We start from the raw sequence: 15,360 nt of genomic DNA, 5'->3' as shown, positions 1-15,360 counted from the left end.
CTAAGAACTGGTGCTGACATAAATGCGGCCTTGAGGGCTGAATAACTCGCCAACGCTTCTGGAGACCATTCAGCTGGGTTGGCTCCTTTTCGGGTGAGAGCAGTGATAGGAGCCACCAAGGAGGAAAATGAAGCTATGAATCTTTGATAATAATTAGCGAAGCCAAGGAATCTTTGGACCGCCTTCAGGTTAGTAAGGAGGACCCAATCCTGATTGCCTGAACCTTAGCGGGATCCATCGCGAATCCTGATGAAGAGATGATATACCCCAGAAAGGCCACAGTGGACACCTCAAACTCACATTTCTCTCGTTTAGTGTAGAGATGATGTTCACGTAACTTCAGTAGGACCTCACGAACATGCTGACGGTGCTGAGACAAGGATTGTGAGTAAATTAGGATGTCATCCAGATAGACGACCACTGATTTTCCAAGGAATTCCCGCAACACATCGTTGATTAAATCTTGGAAGACTGCCGGAGCGTTGCATAAACCGAATGGCATAACAAGATATTCGTAGTGTCCTGACTGGGTGGTGAGCCAACATGTATGAACGACTCCCGTTCAGCTTTCCTCTCTCTAACTTGACGGTCAATTTAAATGACGAGCTGCATCAAATCTTCCAGAGAGACGTGTACAGGATACTGAACCAAGGAGTCCTTAATTTGCTTGTTGAGACCGAGGCGGAATTGACTCCGCAGTGCCGGATCATTCCAGGCACTATCGGTGGACCATCGCCGGATTTTCGCACAATATTCCTCAGCGGTACATCGTCCTTGCCTTAATGCCCGGAGATGAGACTCAGCTGAGGCCACCTTGTCTGGGTCATCATATAGCAACCCCAGGGCCTGGAAGAAGGCATCCACGGTTTGTAAGGCTGGACTGGTTGGTGGAAGGGAGAAGGCCCAAGACTGAGGGTCGCCCTGGAGTAGAGAGATAACAATTCCTACTCTTTGCTGTTCAAAACCGGAGGAGCGTGGTCTCAGGCGAAAGTATAACCTGCAACTCTCCTTAAAGTTGCGGAAAGCAGACCTGTTTCCCGAGAACCGGTCAGGCAAGTTAATTTTTGGCTCTGGTATGACGCCAGCGGAGGCTTGCCGAGGCTGCAGGTTTCTGGAAGCCTCTTCTTGAGCTGCCAAGCTCTGGGATAGGCCCTGTACTACTTGCGAAATTTCCTGGATCTGGTTAGCCAGGACCTGGGCTGGAAAAAGATTTGAGTCGCTGTTGTCCATGGCAATATAACACCAATCTTCACGGCCGGTTATAATATTAGGAACCCCTCCAGCCGGTACAACAAAACCCAGAGTCTGCTCCGAAAGCCTGGTGTTCACTGGAGCCCCTAGTGGTGGGGACAGACTTGACCGCAGACTAACAGAGGGTCGAGAGTTGTGTACTGGCTAAGGAGAACCCAGGAATAGAGTGTTATGGTGGACAGCAGCGTGGGGTCCAGGCAGAGTCGGTGCCGGCAGCAGACAGCGTATCCACAGAACAAACTAAGGTCAGAGGTCACAGGCACAGGTTCGGAATCCAGGGACAGGCGAAAGATCAGGGTCACTAGCAGAGAATAAGAATCTGGGTTCAGGCAGTAAATCAGGGTCAGAGGCACAGGTTCAGAATCCAGGAACAGGCAAGGTTCATACACAGAGAATCAATCTTAGGTTAAACACCAAACACAGGGACAAAGGAGCAGGCAGCAGTACTGAAACAGGACGCTATAACCGGCAGTGAGGCTCAGATCTCACTGCCTTAAATAGTACTAAGAGCAATAAGGACAGAGGAGGATAGGGCTGACAATCAGCCTCAGGAGGCAGCTAATTAATTACTAGCTAGAACTAGCATAGGTTATAACATAACCAGGAAGCATGTATAAAAATATAAGTGAACCAGTTTAAATCATAGGAGAGCTCCCCCTGGTGTTGGAGGCTGTCCCTACACACTCCTACATCTATGCCACAAGGATAATAACAGAGCACAGAAACTAAAACACACGCCCGGCTGCTAGTTCATGCCAGGATGCGGCGTACCGCCGCGGCTCGTGACAACTAAATTCAAATCCCACGGTTCAGTATCAGCGATAATTGTATCTATTATTGAATTAGGCCCTCACCGATGGTGTGATTGATAAAGACACATTTTATTTTTTAAATATTACCTATCTGATTATTCCCATGTTCTATCAGTTGCCAAAAATTCATAAGACTCTTATTTCACTGCCTGGAAGACCTATAGTTCCGGGTGTTGGGTCCCTCACGATCAATCTGTTTTTATTTGTAGATTCACATTTACAGAAATATGTCCCTTTACTGAAATCACTGAAAGACACAACTAGTTTTCTTCATTTAATCCATATAATTAATTGGAAAAAATCTTATTGCTTCATGACATGTGATGTGGAGGCTTTATACTGCAATATCCCTCATAATCGAGGATTAGAAGCAGTTAACTATTACATAAGAAATGATGATCATTTTAGTTCTACCTTAAGTGACTTTATACTTTTTTCAATAAAATTTATTTTGAAGCACAATTATTTTATTTTTGATTCTAGATATTATTTACAGTCACATGGTATGGCCATGGGAACCAGGCTCGCCCTGAGCTATGCCAACCTCTTCATGGGTCTCTTTGAGGAGCAATACAGTTAGGGGTCGGAGTTTGGGGTGAGCCTGGTTCTCTATGGCCGTTATATAGATGATTTGTTTTTTTATTTAGGATGGTGATGAGGAATCTACACAAGTTTTTTTGGCTCATTCAAACCATAATTGTTCTGGGATTAATTTTGTGGGTCATCAGGATCCTGATGAGATTAATTTCTTGGATATCACACTATCGGTGAGGGACAGTAGTATTATAACTAAAACTTATATTAAAAGTGTTGATAACCTTAAGTATCTTCATTATAAGAGTAATAATGCCAAAAAATGGAAAGAAAATGTTCCTATGGGTCAGTTCCTCCGAATTAAGAGGAACTGCACTCTAATAAAGGATTTTAAAATACAGGCTATGGGGTTATATTTGTCATTTTTACAGCAGGGATATCCACAATCCCTGTTAGATGCAGCATTGAAGGAAGTTAGATCCATTGACCGTACTGTATTATTGTCTTATAAAGACAATGACAATTCGAAACATCAAAATCAGAACTGTACTATAGAGTCGGATAGATCTATGATGTTTATAACCCAATATAATACATATGCATCCGAAATTAGGAGCATTATCAATAAAATTTTGGTTATCTTGGAGCATGACGATCTCATTGGTCCATGTTTCAATAAAGGGAATAATGTAATTTTCCGCAGAGCAAAGAAATTAAAGGAAAACCTTGCACCTAGCCATTTTCATAAGAACCGAAATATGGGAACTATAACTAGTAATCACTCTATTAATTGGCTAACTAAGAGATTTAATGGATGTTACAGATGTGGACATCACTGCTGTATAACATGTGTTTTTATAGAACATAAGTGTTGTGATTTTGTTTCATATGTATCTGGAGAAAGATTTTTAATTAAGAATGTGCTGAACTGTCATTTTAGCTATATTATCTATCTCATTATCTGTGGGTGTGCTAAATAGTATGTTGGACGCACTATAAGACCGCTATATATTAGATTCCTCGAACATTATAGGAATATATTAAAAAAAGGCAAAACCCAGTTTGTCTAATCATATTTTTTCGTGCCAAAAGGGTGATGTGGATAAAGTTAAAATAAAGGGTATTGAGCAAATTGGCCAAACAAATAGAGGTGGTGATAGATTCAACCGTCTCTGCAGGAGAGAGGCATATTGGATATTCAGACTTAGGACCTTGATGCCACAAGGATTGAATGACCTTTCAGCGGCCTTTGACACCGTTGACCAACCCCTCCTGCTTCACACCCTCCAGTCCATTGGCCTCTCCGACACGTCTTCTCCTGGTTCACCTTGCTGACCTTTCCTTCTCTGTTTCCACCTCTGGGTCTCTCTCCCCCTCTTCCTCCCTTCCAGTTGGGGTCCCACAGGGCTCTGTTCTTGGACCCTTACTCTTTTCACTATACACCTCTTCTCTGGGTGAACTCATCAGCTCCTTCGGCCTCAAATACCACCTTTATGCTGATGACACTCAACTCTACCTTTCTTCACCTGATCTCTCTCCCTCCCTTCTCTCCAGGGTGTCCACATGCCTCTCTGCCATCTCCTCCTGGATGTCCTCTTGATTTCTTATACTCAATCTTGCTAAAACTGAGCTCATTGTCTTTCCTCCCTCTCGTACTTCCTTCCCCTCTGACCTCTCTATCACTGTCGACAACTCCTCTATCTCTCCTGTTCCACAACTTCGCTGCCTGGGCGTCACCCTCGACTCCTTTCTCTCCTCTGCCCCTCACATTCACTCTCTTGCCAAATCCTGCTGCTTCCAGCTATGCAACATTCGGCCCTTCCTCTCCCAGGATGCCACCAAATCTCTCATCCACTCTCTGATTATCTCCCGCTTGGACTACTGCAAACTTCTCCTTATCGGCCTCCCCTCTCTCATCTCGCTCCTCTGTGATCTGTACTCAACGCCGCTGCTAGGCTTTTCTTCCTCTATCGCCGTTCCACTTCTGTCTCCCCACTCTACCAAGCCCTCCACTGGCTCCCCTTCCCCTACAGAATCCATTTCAAGCTCCTCACTCTAACTGCCAAGGCCCTCACCAACTCCACTGCTCCCTACATCTCCAACCCTATCTCTATTCACACTCCATCCCACCCACTGTGATCGTCCAATGGTCTTTCATTTGCAGGTGTACATAGTATGCAATACATAATGGATTATCCCTTTAAATATCACATATGTAATTATATAAACCATATAATCCTTTTAACCATACTCATTTTAATGCTGTTATTGTGATCATTATTACAACGGAGTAATGTGGATCTGAAAAAATTATATGGATATATGTGGTAATTAAATAACAAACTGAGTTTTGTAAAAAGTGATATACATATTTTTGACATAATAAGTTATGATTTGCTACCATATAATGCAGTGTTTTCACGGAGAGTTGAGGGTGCTGACCGAGGGCATGGACAGCATGCCCTCGGGCAAATACATCAGCAATGACCTGAATTTGCGGGCCTATGTAAGGCTACGCAGATATATTTGGCGTTGGTGTACTGTTGTTTAGTTACAATGATGCTGGAGCGACCTCCGCCGCCGTCAACCAGAGCTACTGAGAGAGCTCAGGGAGGAGATAAGGAGATGTGAGTTCTCTATTAGTCGCAAAAATTAGTGCTTAAACATACTTACTTAGTTTAATTTTTAAAAAACTTTAACCAAAATCACATGATATTATTATTACCATTTATTTATATAGCGCCACTAATTATTCCACAGTGCTGTACAGAGAACTCACTCATATAAGTCCCTGCCCCATTGGGGCTTACAGTCTAAATTCCCTAACATGCAGAGATGGACAGACACACACACAGACAGAGAGACACACACTAGGGTCAATTTTGTTAGCAGCCAATTAACCTACCAGTATGTTTTTGGATTGTGGGAGGAAACTGGAGCACCTGGAGGAAACCCACGCAAACACGGGGAGAACAAACTCCTCACAGATAAGGCCATGGTCGGGAATTGAACTCAAGACCCCAGTGCTGTAAGGCAGAAGGGCCATCCACTTAACCGCCATGCTGCGCATGGCCTACCACTACATATCAATCTTCCGCCACAGTAGAAATGTAACTCCCCCTCCAATGGAACATGTTTTTGCTCCTGTCTCTGAATTTTTGTGGCTGAACATTTACTTTCCTTAATGATTGAGAGACCAACTTCAGACCATTAAGGCAGGTATTGGATTCCAACTAATGACCCCAATGCTGGGATGCAGAAGTGCTACCCACTAAGGCCACTTGTTGACCTTACCTTAAAAATATTTTTAATATTACAGTGCCAGATGTGTTTTGGCAATGCAAAAATAATTCAATGGCATCTTTGAAAACAATGTCCACACTCACAGTTGTCCTTAGATGATTTTCACATGTTAGCAGGACAAACAAAAATACCTACTGTATTATATCTACCTAATCAGTCATTCATGAATTTTGATGTGCCCCCCAAAAATGACTATTTGACAATTGCTGAGTAAAACTGAAACAGTCCACATATCCTAAGCCTAAAGCAAACATTGTTACAGGCCATGTGAAAGTGGTGTGTGTCTGTCATGTTTATATGCTTTTGGAGAACTTAATCTTTATCAGTTTATAAAGTTTCACTATGTCTGATCACAATATTATCTGACTACATCTATATAATTGTTATGCACGTTAATCTTTGAACAATACACTTATATGTTAATTTTAATCAAACAGACCGTTGACGTCTTGAACGATGCCAGGTAGAGGAGGAGCAAGAGGTGGAGGCAGAGGCAGATGAGGAGCCTCAGGCAGAGGAGGTGGAGGCGGATGGCGAGCCGCAGGCAGTGGAGGTGGAAGCGGATGGGGAGCCTCAGGCGGAGGAGGCAGATAGGGAGCCTTAGGAGGAGGAGGCAGAGGATGAGGAGGAGGATGAGGAGGTACAAACAGAAGCGATGGAGGTCGCAGAGGAAGTTGAGGTTGAGGCAGCTTGCCAAGAGGCGGAGGCCTCGGTAGATGGTAAGTATTTACATTAAAGCCTTTACATAATTTTATAACATTTAGATGTCCATTGTACTGGTAATAAATCCCTGATGTCTCACATGTTTAATAAAAGTTGACATAAATGTCACAGGTTTCCATCATTATGGGCCTACAAAGTATTTTGGAAAAATACACTCTCAACGCCCCCCTCCCCTTGCCACAACAAAATTGTGTGTGTGTGTGTGTATATATATATATATATATATATATATATAAAACTGCAACACAAAAGCCTTAGGCCTCTTGCTCCAAATGTATTTTGCATCCCATTAGACATTGCTGTCAGTTTAAAGTTATGTAACAGTACACGTTTCTGCTAACTCGTGTGTTTTCAAAATTAGGTGGCCATGGATTTATTTGTTTTTAAATTTTCTTTTACAGCTCCCGAAGATGCCTCAATAAGGCCCAGAACCCCTCCATCGCTGGGCGAAATTCGGCCAAAATTGAGAAATATAACCGCAAAATAAAACTGTATAAAAAAAAAAATAATCAAATTACAAACAAATGTAATGAGGCAACTATATGAATGTTTTTTTTTTCTTCCTGTAAAGAGTTATACTTCTTTAAAAATTTTATAAATCTTAGTATATAATCAATACAAGCATTGATGTGTGTGTCTTTATTAATATATTACAATTACACAACATGTGGTTATAAGGACAATAAAGAATGTAGATTTCAATTAAAAAAATACTAATATTTAAGCTAGATTGTTTTGTTAATACTACATCATCATTGCAACATTTATATAGCACCACTAATTCTGCCTCAGTGTACAGAGAAGGCAATTTGGCCCAAAAGAGCTTACAATGTAAAACCATACTTGCCAACTCTCCCAGAAAGTCCGGGAGACTCCCGAAATTCGGGTCAGTCCCTCGTGCTCCCGCAAGAGCTGGCATTTCTCCCGCATCCCAGGACTCCCTTGTCAAAATGACGCGATTCACCAAGAATCGCGTCATTTTGGTCCCGCCCCCGTGATAAAACGGCATTTTACTCATGGGGGCGGGGCCAAACGACGCGATTCGAGGCGCCCTGCCGTCTCCCGCTCATTAGCCACGCCCCTCTCCCAGACGTCGCCTACTGAAAGTAGGTAAGTATGTGTAAAAGCTGTAAAACACAGACAGGAGAATTTGTTAGCAGCAAATGAAAATACTAGCATGGATTTGAATTTTTTAAGGAAATCCACACTGACATTAACATGGGGAGAACACTAACTCCATACAGATAAGGCACTGGTCAGGAATCAAACTCATGACACCAACACAGGGAGGCAGAGGTGCTAGACACTAACCCACTATGCTGACCCGGTGTTGGCTATAGTAATTTTCTATACAAGATGGGTAAATAACATATAAGCAATAGATGATAAAAAAAAGGTTTGCATTTGCTAGTTGCATTTCTAAAAAAGGAACCTGTGCACTCAAACAACAATCCCCCCCTCCAAAGGGTAGGTCATCCGTAGTAATAGCATACACATAATGTGCCCTGGGGGCCAGAATCATTAAGGAAGGTATATGCCAAATGCATACAAAATTAACAACTTGCCCAAATCATGTGGCATTGGAGTGGCAGTCAACTGTTAAATCTGCAGGCACATTAAAATTTGAGAAAAAACATATTGCACATCAACTTCCAACGTCAAAGGAAACCCATACAAACATTGTTTTGGAATTGAACTCATGACCTCAGTGAGGTAAGGCTGAAGTGCAAGCGACTAAAACCACCATGCTACTCAACTGTGGTCTTGTCACGAGCCGCGGCGGCTTCAGGCACCGCCGCGACTCACTTCTTGCTGTGCCCCGACGTCCCGGCCGTCGCCATGACGACCGGGACGTCACTTCCGCTGAGGCAACGGTCGGGACGCTCTGTGCTGCAGCACCGCGCCCCGGCGTCCAGTATAGCCGGGCGCGCGCGCAATACTAATACTTAGTGCCCAGCTGGGCTGTCCTTCCCTCTGATACGAGGGATTATTCTATTGGGCCACATCACATATTTAAGGGAGGAAGGGGCAAGCCCTCCCTGCCGGTTAAAGTTCCTGCTTTGCTGCTACTAGCCTGCTATATTTCTTGCTCCTGTGGATTTGATTATTTGTTGCCGACCTTTGCCTGATACCTGACTTCATTTGATTGCCTGTGCCCCTAGACCTTTTTGCCTGGACTCCTACGCTGCTAATTTGCCTGTGACCTCTGACCTCGGTTTCGTGTACTGGATATTCTGTCTGCTGCCGGCCCTCGACCCTTGCCTGGATCTCACCCTGCTAATCACTCCTGTACGCTATCTCTGGGTTCTCCCCAGTCAGTGCGCAGCTCACGACCCTCAGCTGTCTGCGGCCAAGTCTGTCCCCACCACTAGGGGCTCTAGCGAAAACCAGACTTCTGAGTAGACTCCGGGTTTTGCGTTGCTGGCTGTTGGGGTTCCTAACAGGTCTGCATTCTTTTTTGGTAAACCTGAGTATATAACATAACCTATAAGCCATAGATTTAACTCCAGGGCTGCCAAGAGGAATTCAGGACCCCGGTACAACAAATTCATGGGGCCCCCCTTATAGTTGAGTAACCAAGAAAATTTTTCAAGGGTGTGGTCACACGATTGGGGGCGTGGCAATGCGCCATTGGGGCGTGGCTAGCACATCAAAATCACTAGGTCCTGAATTCACCGGAGCGTGACATTTGTCCAAGCACTCCTGACTTTCAGGATATCTAGCACCCTTGTGTAGTATAGGAAGAATGCAGTGTGTACAGAAAGAGTTCAGTCTTGGCCTGCGCCCACTGGGCTCACCAAACATTGACATTGTCCCTACTAGAATCACAACATTTCACACACTATGCTGCTCTGTCCTACCTGTTCTTCTCACTTTTACCACATGTGGCAGATGGTTTCTTTAGTTGCGGCTTGTCCGGATCCTGGAATGTTGGAGGACCTATTTGGAAAAAAAATGGCTACATTTAGAACATTACAGCCAGCCCCACCGTTAAATCAATAGCATCCATGATTAATAATTAGGCCTTCCTCCAGCCCCAACATTAAAATAGTATTCCCATTACCCCGTAAACAAAATAGCAACCATTAATTAGCCACCATCTACGTCACACACACTACATTGCCAAAAGCTCCCTGTGCCATCACACACACATTACTGTGCCCCTTTATCATCACCACGCTATGCCCCCTTATGATCACACTGCGCCCTCCATGCTGCCTTTGCCCCTTTCTTCATCCCCCTGTGCCATGCTGCCTTTGCCCCCTCCTTTCATCATCCCCCTGTGCTATGCTGTCTTTGTCCCCCTTTCTTTAACCCCTGTGCCATGCTGCCTTTGTCCCCCTTTCTTTAACCCCCTGTGCCATCCTGCCTTTGTCCCCCTTTCTTTAACCCCCTGTACCATGCTGCCTTTGTCCCTTTTCTTTAACCCCCTGTGCCATGCTACCTTTGTCCCCCTTTCTTCAACCCCCTGTGCTTCTCTGCGTTTCTCCTCTTTCACTTACCTCTGTACTGCTTTCTTTCATCTTTATTTTCTTCTCTCTTCTGCCTCTTCTGTGCTCGGCTCTTCATTGAATGTCGGGCATGACGTGATGATGTCACGCCTGACATTCATTGCAAACAGAGAGGGGAAGAGGGATGCAGGCGCCGCGATCATGTGAGTATATCTATACACACATTGAATAATTAAGAGTACTATTAGCTAGCGCTTTCATCTGTAGCATGCATGCTGTATTGTTGAGCTTCTCACCCTTTTTTCAAAAAGAACATTGCCTTAGTGGTTAGCCAATCCACCTACCACCAGTCATGAGTTCTAAGGCCACTGCAATAATTTTTTTCCAGGGCCATTTTAAGTTCCCAATCCACCCCTGGTCAGGCTAAATACTCTTGCAGTTTGTATAAGGGACCCTCTTTAGAGTTAATCTGATGTAAAATCAGTGATCCAACTGGATTTAATCCTTTAAAAATAAGCTTTTCTGAATAAGAAGTTGGAGCATGAATAAGAATTGAATAAGAAGCTGGTCGAATAAGAAGCTAACTTCAGCCTCATCACATAGTGTACCTTTCAATTCTTCCAGCTGGGGGAGCTCTAAACTAAACTCCTGGACCAGTTTGAATTCCTTCCCTGTTCTACCATTCACTCACACATTTCAGTTTGTAAATTAAGTTGTTTTTTCTTGAACCAGCGAACGGCCACTTTAATGAGACAAATCTCTTAGTACGCCAACGTTAGCCAAATTCGAGCTGCAAGCTGTTCATTTTGTGAAAACACCATAGATGATTCAAATAGTCTCCGGCTCACATAATATGGCCGCCTCTACACAGTGCGACTTATGAAGTTTTTTTTTCCAATATTCAACAAGCCTGTCGCATATACATAAAAACACATAATAATGGCGTCCTATGTATCGAATATTTAATTATACATTATAAACTTAGATCTCTAATTCCTTGAGGTTTTACTGTATTATCCGTTTGCAAGTAGTCGGAATAGTTGCGCAATAGAAGTAGCTTCAGCAAAATGACTGTACCACTGGAGACAGGAAGGCAAATGTTTAGTTAGACCTCTTGTAAGTGCAGACCGCTCGTTTCAGTGACTCAGTCGCACACATGGTTGTAAGAGTTGTACATGTGGTAAAGCAGGTTGGAAAGAGATGGCGGGCGGTGCCGGAGAATGGTGTTTGATGGAGAGTGATCCCGGAGTGTTCACCGAGCTTATCAAAGGGTTTGGTGCGTGTTGTTTTAATAATAGTGAGTTGCTGTTGCAGCATTAGAGCAAGACATGGACGGGGTCAATTAAGGGACAAACACATGAGTTCATCAATGTGTTCATGGGTAAAATATCAATCTAGTCTGAAAAACATTTGAGTTGTAATGTATTGATGGTAGTAATGGATTGTGGTCATAATGTGAAACACTCGTGGCTCCATGTTTGACATAATCTATGTTGCCCAGTATTTGCTATAATATTAAACATAGATTCCTTTTGGTGTGTACTTAGTTGCTAGCATTTGCTTCTAGTGACTTGCTTCCAATATTTTAGAACTTCCTGTAACCTACATACTTTTCCTGGTACAGTTGTAGTTTACAGTTAACCATATTCGTTTTTTTATTAGGTTGGAGTTAACAAGAGTTCCAGTGCCATACTGTCACATTCATACTATCTCCTCTTAGCCCTGCCTTAAATCTCCAGTCAAAGAACAAACCCCAGTGGGGAACACCAACTCAAGTAAAACCCTAGAGGTATTGCCCTAGGCACAAAACCCTAAGTAAAATTCTGCTTTTATTGCTAATGGCAATGTATAAAAATAATATATATATATATATATATATATATATATATATATATATATATACTCAATCACTAATTAGTATAATGATACATATACTAAACTATTTTTCATGGTGAATTTATGTGGTTTATGAGACTTAAAGAGAGACTAAACTCTGAAGTTGACATTTCCAGTTATGAACCATTAAAGTAAAATACATTGCTTAGTGTTAATAAGAAATTACACTGCAGCTCTGTTAAAAAGTAAATTGTTGTCTCCGCAATCCATTGCTTAGAGCTCCTCTAAGTTTAGCTTGTGTCCTCCCTTGATCTCCCCAAATGCAAGGACTTTTGTTAGCCTTTGTTAGCATTTTGTTATATGGAATGTGTTTGTTTGACATATGGTGTCAGTTGTCCTTGCACTTGGCATTGGGTATATGGCTTAATGATGTTTAACTGCTGCAGGTTATAGTATAGATCTTGTTTACATAAGAATGTATGGCAATTTAACAAATCATGTGTAGTATTCTAATGTATAGTTTATTTGCAGGTGTGCCATTGGCTGCATGGCTCTATATATGGAGTTATTGCAAAAAGTGAGCTGTTACATTTCTATACATGTATGTGGGATGACTATCTAAAAAGTGCTTATCTTGATTCTATACCTGCTGTAGGTAATGTTTGCTGAAACCTTTTGCATATATGACCTGATTGTGCATGCAGAAATCATAGCTTGCAGTTACTAAGTTAACACTTGTTATGTTGCATTTGTTTCTGGGTGTGCCTGGTATAATTTATTATAACATATGTCAGATTTTACAAGTGAATTGCATCCTTGATGTACATGGGTTCATTTAATCATCAGTTATTTATATGCATGGTTCTCAAGAAAATTACCAGACAGTTATACCACGTTCACATTGCCACCCCTGCAATTTTATGGGTTTTTCAAGTCTGTTTTTTTTCAAAGTCACAAAGCATACCAGCTCAGAGACCCTGTTCACAATGCACCTTGGACCTGGGAATTTCCCTGGTCAACCCCATTCATACTGAACAAGGGTCTGCCCTGAAAATAGTGTCTGTCATCACAAGAGGAGTTTTGATTGGCTGAACAATGAAGAAGCAGAAACCTAGAAATCCTCACTCGGTTCACCTCCTGCCTTGCTAACCTTTCCTTCTCTGTAGCCACGTCTGGTTCTTCCTTCACACCTGCTCCCCTTCCCTCTCCCTGTAGGAGTCCCTCAGGGCTCTGTTTTTGGCCCTCTACTTTTTTTGCTGTATATTACCTCCCTTGGGGCTCTCATCCCCCCTTCGGTCTTCAGTATCACCTTTTTATGCTGATGACATTCAAATCTACATCAACACTAAACCTGGCGTGCAGAGATATGAAAGTTAAATATGGAGATATGCGTGGTAACAGGGTCTGCAGCTGTAGAGATCAAATGAGATCTCAAAATGAAAAGCAATCAAAAAACAGTAGAAACAGAGCTGGCCACTGAAACACACACACACACCCATTACTTGATCTGTGAAAATAAAAACTATTGATAAAAATATATATCGTAGCATAAAACAAACACTGGCCAGTATATTCAAACAATGATTGTGATCATGCAATATCACATCAAAATACTGCAACACATTGATGGCACCTGGATTAACTGCTACAGTAATAGGTGGTAATGAAAGAATGAGCCAAAAAATAATAGAAAATCCAATGTCCCAATAATATGGACAAGATATTCTCCAATATCCCAACAATGAGAGTGACTGAATAAAATGGTGTGGCCACACCAATTGAAACACATTAGAAGTGAATGTAGAATTCCCTCGTTGATCGATACAAAGTCCCCTTCAATAAATAGAGCGTATAGGTATAGAGAGTGTACTGACCGTCAATCCATATAATAGTATTATTGCAAAAACACCATTACACTCACCGCTGATGCGGTTAACATGAACAGACCTTGTTCGATGAACTGTCCCGTATAATGGTCTGTAGTGGTGTAATCCACAGGTATGTACGGCGGCTCTGTGTGATCAATCAAAAACGGCACAGCCAACACTACGCTTCGGGGACAACAAGGAACTAATAGTTCTCAGGGTAATAATTCTGCCGATTCAGCCTCTATATGGTGGACGTGCCGTCACTAGATTCTCCAGAGTTTCAATGGGATATCAGATAGCTCAAACACAAACATGTAAGCAGATGCAAATGGCCAAGTGTAGCTTAGAATAACATAACGCGTTTCTTCACGGAAAAGTGATTTCATCAGAGGTAATTCAAATCTACATCTCTTCTCCTGATCATTCCTCCACCCTCCTCTCGTCTATCTGACTGCCTCTCTGCCATCTCCTCCTGGATGTCCTCGCGCTTCTCAAAATTAGCATTTCTAAAACTGAACTCATTGTCTTTCCTCCTTTTAGATTCTGCTTCCAGCATGACCTCTCCATCACTGTTAACAACAACACCATCTCCCCTGTCACCCAACTCCGCTGCTTGGGCGCCACCCTCGACTCCTCTCTCTTTTGCCCCTACACTCAATTCCTTGCCTTGTCGCTTCCAACTACGCAACATTGCCCGCATCCAGCCTTTTCTCAAGATGCCACCAAAACTATCATACATGCACTCATCTCCCGTCTTGGTTACCGGCCTCCCCTGCTCCCATTTTGCCCACCTTCGTTCTATACTTAATGCGGCTGCAAGACTCCTCTTTCTTTCATGCCTTTCCTCTTCTGACTCACCTCTCTGCCTTGCTTTACACTGGTTTCCCTTCCCCTTCAGAATCCTTCTCAAACTCCTCACCATCACCTACAAGGCTCTCTCCCACTCTACTGCCCCAATATCTCTAACCTCCTCTCCATTTACACTCCTGCCCGCTCCCTGTGCTCAGCCAATGACGTCGCCTCACCTCCACTCTGATCACCTCATCCCACTCCACAATCCAAGATTTCTGCCCCCCTTCACTTGAACGTCCTCCTTCGCTTCATCTGTCTGTCCCTGTGCTCCTTCAAATGGGCACTTAAAACTCACCTGTTCCTTAAAGCCTACCAGCCATCCTCCTAACTTTCTTATATTCTCTGCTTGTTATCTTCTCTTTCGGCTGTTAGTATATAACCGTGTGTTAAGGTACACGCTTAAACCTAAATATAACAAAAATACAAGAGAATATTTGTAAGCTGATATATTACAGTATAGTCCTTTTATTCAGTACACAAATAATAAAAAATAAATAAAAGAAATGCACAACAGACACCAGTATGATAGGAGAATTATGCAACGTGGAAATTTGCAATGAAAATGCAGTTACTGCAGGAAAAGTTGTGGAAAGTCACAGTAGATCCAGATGCCAGTCCAAATGCTGATAAAATGAATAGAACCATGTGCACCATTGTCTAAGATGTAGAACAGCACATGTATTCATCATTAATGATAGATTCAGCAAATGAGATGTGGACTGCTCTGAA

The 15,360-nt window shown here is 42.7% G+C and overlaps 1 protein-coding gene across 3 annotated transcripts in view; it reads left to right on the top strand.

Moving 5' to 3' along the window:
* Positions 1–11,190: 11,190 nt before the first annotated feature.
* The window catches only part of UCHL5 (ubiquitin C-terminal hydrolase L5), a 117,368-nt gene continuing 113,198 nt past the window's right edge, over positions 11,191–15,360 (top strand). For 2 of the 3 annotated variants that reach the window (XM_075182726.1, XM_075182728.1), the window contains exon 1: positions 11,191–11,351. In XM_075182726.1, coding sequence (XP_075038827.1) covers positions 11,276–11,351 — 76 coding nt within the window. In that variant the 5' untranslated portion in view covers positions 11,191–11,275. Of the gene's footprint in view, positions 11,352–11,737; positions 11,865–12,442; positions 12,537–15,360 lie in introns of all 3 variants that reach the window. The other variant, XM_075182727.1, reaches the window with a different exon arrangement.

Source organism: Mixophyes fleayi, chromosome 8 (genome assembly GCF_038048845.1).
Source record: "Mixophyes fleayi isolate aMixFle1 chromosome 8, aMixFle1.hap1, whole genome shotgun sequence".
Lineage (NCBI taxonomy): Eukaryota > Metazoa > Chordata > Amphibia > Anura > Limnodynastidae > Mixophyes > Mixophyes fleayi.
Note: the sequence above shows the minus strand (reverse complement) of the source record. Positions and strands in the feature narration are given on the sequence as shown.